General features: G+C 52.3%; 1 protein-coding gene across 1 annotated transcript in view; it reads left to right on the top strand.

Moving 5' to 3' along the window:
- Nucleotides 1–2,565, top strand: part of LOC107108485 (myosin-7-like) — a gene marked incomplete at both ends in the record, with an annotated part of 3,528 nt that extends 963 nt beyond the window's left edge. Inside the window, 4 exons of the mRNA XM_015408922.1 lie at nt 362–670; nt 803–1,006; nt 1,457–1,582; nt 2,290–2,565. Coding sequence (XP_015264408.1) covers nt 362–670; nt 803–1,006; nt 1,457–1,582; nt 2,290–2,565 — 915 coding nt within the window. The remainder of the gene's footprint in view (nt 1–361; nt 671–802; nt 1,007–1,456; nt 1,583–2,289) is intronic.
- Between the last annotated feature and the right edge of the window lie 2,961 nt (nt 2,566–5,526).

The raw sequence follows: 5,526 nt of genomic DNA, 5'->3' as shown, positions 1-5,526 counted from the left end.
CTGAAGGCGGGCGGGGGGGGGGGCTCTGCAACTTACCTGGCTGCTTCTTGTTCCTCGTGGCCCAACTGAGGCCTGCTGGGAGCAGGTGGCGGGGCTTGTTGCATGTGCCCGCCCCCTGGGCTTCCTACTGCTTATTGCCAGAGCTCCGCTCCTGTGCGCTCCCACAGGAAATGACCCCTGCTTAATACACTCTAAAGTAAATTTATTTGTGCAGCCACAGCTATGCCGCCTGTTTTATCCCTGCAATTCCTCATATAACCATTTTGTTCTCTCACACAGCCGTTTTGTTCTCTCACACAGCCGTTTTGTTCTCTCCCTTCACCCAATACTATCTCCCCCCACATAAACTCACACTCTCCAGGCCTCTCTGGAGCACGAGGAAGGCAAGATCCTCCGGGCCCAGCTGGAGTTCAACCAGATCAAGGCCGACATCGAGCGCAAGCTGGCCGAGAAGGACGAGGAGATGGAGCAGGCCAAGCGGAACCACCTGCGGATGGTGGACTCGCTCCAGACCTCGCTGGACGCCGAGACCCGCAGCCGCAACGAGGCGCTGAGGGTGAAGAAGAAGATGGAGGGCGACCTCAACGAGATGGAGATCCAGCTGAGTCATGCCAACCGCATAGCAGCCGAGGCCCAGAAGCAAGTCAAAACTCTCCAGGGATACCTCAAGGTACCACACCGGAGAGTTCTGGAAACCCTTGCTTATTCTCCCACAGCTCCTCATTTCCCCCTTCCTCAGGGGAGCGCAGCCCATTTTTACCTCATCCGTCCCTTTCATCATGGCTCTTTCCTTTCTCTCCAGGACACCCAGATACAACTGGACGACGTCATCCGAGCCAATGAGGACCTGAAGGAAAACATTGCTATTGTAGAACGGAGGAACAACCTCTTGCAGTCAGAGCTGGAGGAGTTGCGTGCCGTGGTGGAGCAGACGGAAAGAGCGCGGAAACTGGCTGAACAGGAGTTGATTGAAACCAGCGAAAGGGTCCAGCTCCTCCACTCACAGGTTAGAGGAGTCTCAGGAGCAAGATAGTCAATGGTCCTAAAGTTTTATGGATTGTGTCATGGCCTCAAAGATGCTTTCGTGGAATTATCCAGAGCGTCACAGCCTTATACTCTCCAGAAAATGGTGATTTCTTAAAGCAGAGTCTCCAACTTTTTTAAACCTCCCTCACCCCTGAGAGCCAGTTTGGTGTAGTGGTGAAGTGCGTGGACTCTAATCTGGGAGAACCGGGTTTGATTCCCCATTCCTCCACTCGCAGCTGCTGGATGACCTTGGGCAAGCCATAGTTCTGATAAGAGGTGTTCTTGAAAAAGAGCAGTTTCTGTCAGAGCTCTCTCAGCCCCACCTACCTCAGAGGGTGTCGGTTGTGGGGAGTTTGGTAAGTTGTGGGGAGTTCAAGTGAAGGGCAGGGTATAAATCCAATCTTCTTCTTTCTCCTTTTGCACAATCCAGAACACCAGCCTTATCAACCAGAAAAAGAAGATGGAGTCCGACCTCTCCCAACTGCAGACAGAGGTGGAGGAAGCCGTTCAGGAGTGCAGGAACGCTGAAGAGAAGGCCAAGAAAGCCATCACGGATGTGAGTGAAACAGGAGGCTGGTTTGCTTCTTCTCTCAGGAAGGTCCACCTCTAATTCAGGAGTGCCCTGAAAGGGCCAGTTCTAGTTGCATTGGCTCGAGCCAATGTGAAAGAAGGGGTTTATTGCTTCTGTAAGGATAGAGCCCTTACTTCTACAGTACAAAAGCACAGTCTACAGGTTTTCCCCCACAAAGGTGAATTAAGTTCAGCAGAAATAACGTAAACCTATCCCAGAATTCTCCCTTTCCTTTGGCGTATTGTGAGGAAGTAGCCAATCCTCTCCATGGTGGGCCAGAGGCATGCTGGGTTATGAAGAGGATAACACTGAACTCATGAAGCTACACCAGTTTGGTGTGGTGGTTAGGAGCATGGACTCTAATCTGAGAGAACCGGGCTTGATTCCCCACTCCTCCACATGCAGCTGCTGGTGTGACCTTGGGTCAGTCACAAGTCCTTTCAGAGCTGTTCTCTCACAAGCAGTCGTCGAAAGAGCTCTCTCAGCCCCACCTACAGGGTGTCTCTTGTGGGGAGGGGAGGGGAAAGGAGATTGTAAGCTGCTCTGAGACTCCTTCAGGTAGTGAAGGCCTCTATCCTTCGGGCAGGCTCCAATCGCCTCCTCCTCCTCCTCCTCCTCCTGACATTCGGGAGGCCGTCAGACTGAGAGATTCCTCCCCAAGTGAACCTGGCCCTGTGTTTCTGTGTTGCCAGGCGGCCATGATGGCGGAGGAGCTGAAGAAGGAGCAGGACACCAGCGCCCACCTGGAGCGGATGAAGAAGAACATGGAGCAGACCATCAAGGACCTGCAGATGCGGCTGGACGAGGCCGAGCAGCTGGCCCTCAAGGGCGGCAAGAAGCAGCTCCAGAAGCTGGAGGCCCGGGTGCGGGAGCTTGAGAACGAGCTGGAGCTGGAGCAGAAGCGCAATGCGGAGAACGTCAAGGGGATGCGCAAGTGCGAGCGGCGCATCAAGGAGCTCACCTACCAGGTGCGGTGCCCTGGAGGCCCTCGTTCTCCTTTTCTTACCCCAGTCTTGGCTTTGTACTGGTGTCTTTGTGGTTCCTCAGCAGTTCATGCACCAAATTTGCCTCCATTCCAAGGCTGCATTGCAGATTTTAGAAGGCCTCTCATTCAAGCAAGCCCATGGCTATGGTGGGGCTTTGGGGGGCTCCGCCCCCTTTCTTAAAGGCACAGCCCCACAAGATTTTCTCCTGTGAAGGCTTTTTTCAATCATTGTAAAATGTTTTTTAAAAGGCATGTGCTCATTTTTAAGCAGAGTGGGGGGCTGTAGTTGACTAATTCCTGCACTGAGCAAAGAGGTTGGAGTAGGTGACCTCTAGGATCCCTTCTGACTCTGTGTCAAGAAACTGGTCTCCTTTAAGAGAGCTTTTCTGCCGGAGTGTTACCTTTCTTGACTCTAGAAGCCATCACCCCCACCTGCCGGCTTGTTCTCAGAATTGTTGCTTAGGCTGGCAGAAGTGATTAACTTGCAGCAGCTGAGAACTTTTTATTGTCACACTCTGGGGCTAGGATTTGCAGAAGCCTCTATGCTTTGATTTTAAAAGGCTTGATTCCACAGTTGTTGTGGTTCAGTCTCACAGTCGAGTCCGACTCTTCGCGACCCCGTGGACCACACAGGGCCGGCTCGAGGTGTTTCTGCGCCCTAGGCGAGGCTGCCTTGTGGTGCAGATGCCAACCTCCTGGTGGGGCCTGGAGACCTCTGGAGCCAGCCACCCTTTTGCTACCGCTGCCACCGCCTCCTCCTCTCCCACAACTGTCAGACCCAGCGAGCACGCCCCACATCTTCCTGCAGCGCTCCGCTTCCAAAGACAGTTTGGGAGGGAGGTGGGGGGGGGATCCTGTCTCCAGGCGGGGGATGCTCACCGGAGGCCTCTCCCCAATTAGCCAAGTGCTGACACTTGGAGAGCTGCTCACGGGCTTTTGGCGGTGGGGGGAGGCACAGTTTGGCGCCCCATCCAGGGCCCAGCACTCTAGGCGAATGCCTAGTTCGCCTAGTGGGTGAGCCGGCCCTGGGACCACATCACGCCAGACCCTCCTGTCTTCCGTCGTGCTCCAGAGTTTGCTTAATTTCATGTTCGTTGCATCTATGACACTGTCTCGCCATCTCATCCTTTGCCGTCCCCTTCTTCTTTGACCTTCAATCTTTCCCAGCATCAGGGTCTTCTCCAGTGAGTGCCCCCTTCTCATTTGGTGGCCAAAGTATTTGAGCTTCAGCTTCAGTCTCTGGCCTTCCAGGGAACAGTCAGGGTTGATTTCTTTTAGGATTGACTGATTTGATCTCCTGGCAGTAGCTGAGTCATAATCCTCAGAATTCTGGCTTTTCTTTCTGCACTGAGAACTTCAGCCCCACCCAAAAAAACAACAACACTGTTTCACAAGCCACCAAATCCTGGCTACGGGACTGCATTCAAGTTAGAGTAAGATCCGCACTGTCCTCAACACAGGGAGGGTGCCACTCCACATTCATCCACCACGCAAGGTCTCTAGAGATGGTCCCTTGTTCTAGGGACCCTATTCTAGGGTTCATCTACTGTCAAGAAGAGTTTGTACAACCGGGTGGTAGTGGTGGAAAGTGCCATCAAGTCGCAGACCACGTATGGTGACCTATAGGGTTGTCAAGGCGGGCGACTTTCAGAGGTGGTTTCGCCCTTGCCGGTCTCTGCAGAGAAACCCCAGGCGTCCTCGGTGGTCTCCCATCCACGTACTAACCAAGGCTGACCCTGCTTAGCTTCTATGATGTGATGACATCGGGCTAGCCTGGGCTATCCAGGGCAGGGTCTCGTATTACCTAGAATTATGGAATCGAACACACAGCTTAAAAGCGTCTGCTCCGGGATCCAGGAGGGTACGTCAGTTTTGTGATGCTGAAACATTATGGCACATTCATCATAACCGGTCAAGAACTCGGGTGCCATTTTGTTCCAGACAGTGGAGTTTAAGGTTGTCCTGCTTCTTCAAACATAGAGGTGGAAGGGACCTCAAGGGTCAAGTAGTCCAACCCTCTGCGGAACATTAGAAAGTCTGCATAAAATTCATAGATGCAAAGATATCACTGTGTTTCTTCTCTGTTTGTTTGATACATACTTCGGGATTAACAGAGGTTTCTGCAAACCTGGAGAAACCTCCATGTTTCAGGTTTCCCTCGAGGTTTGCAGAAATCTCTGTTTTTGCTCGATGCAGCCCCCTCTTGAAAATTTCCTTTTTATCTGATCGGGGTGAGGGGGTGGGGAGGCCATCCCTGGATATTAGATAAAAAGGTAAAGGTTCCCTTGCTCGAAAGCCAGTCGAGTCCGACTCTAGGGTTGCGGTGCTCATCTCCGTTTCAAAGCCGAAGAGCCGGTGCTGTCCGAAGACGTTTCCGTGGTCACGTGGCCGGCATGACTAAATGCCAAGGCGCACGGAACGCTGTTCCCTTCCCACCGAAGCGGTACCTATTTATCTACTTGCAATTTCTTGCTTTCAAACTGCTAGGTTGGCAGGAGCTGGAACTAGAGACGGGAGCTCACTCTGTCATGCGGCGCACTCAGGTCTTGATTATTAGATACATGATCATAAATCAAAGGCTGCAGAAAACAGACGTCTGGTTTACAGTCTTTATGAACTGTGTTCAAAGCAAATGCGACAAAGAAATGTGCTAGAAAATACAAGCTCGGCGTGGCGTTCTTCTCCCCACCCCTGCCCCCCTGGCCCTCTTCCAGATTAGAAAAGCGGGGTTTCCACTAACATTATAACATTATTCCGCTTGATTTCTGGATGTCATCGGTGTCCTTTAAAACCTCTTCAACAACTCCAACGGTCTTCTCCTCCGTTTGCATAATTTACAACAGCTCCAGCTTTGGAGGGCAGAGGTTGGGTTGCCAACCTCCAGGCAGGCAATCTGGCATGAAAAAATATATACAGATGTGTGCAGGGGTCATTTCGTAGAAAA

Source organism: Gekko japonicus, unplaced genomic scaffold, assembly GCF_001447785.1.
Source record: "Gekko japonicus isolate JY-2015 unplaced genomic scaffold, Gekko_japonicus_V1.1 scaffold9075, whole genome shotgun sequence".
NCBI lineage: Eukaryota > Metazoa > Chordata > Lepidosauria > Squamata > Gekkonidae > Gekko > Gekko japonicus.
This window is presented reverse-complemented; position numbering and strand designations above follow the sequence as displayed.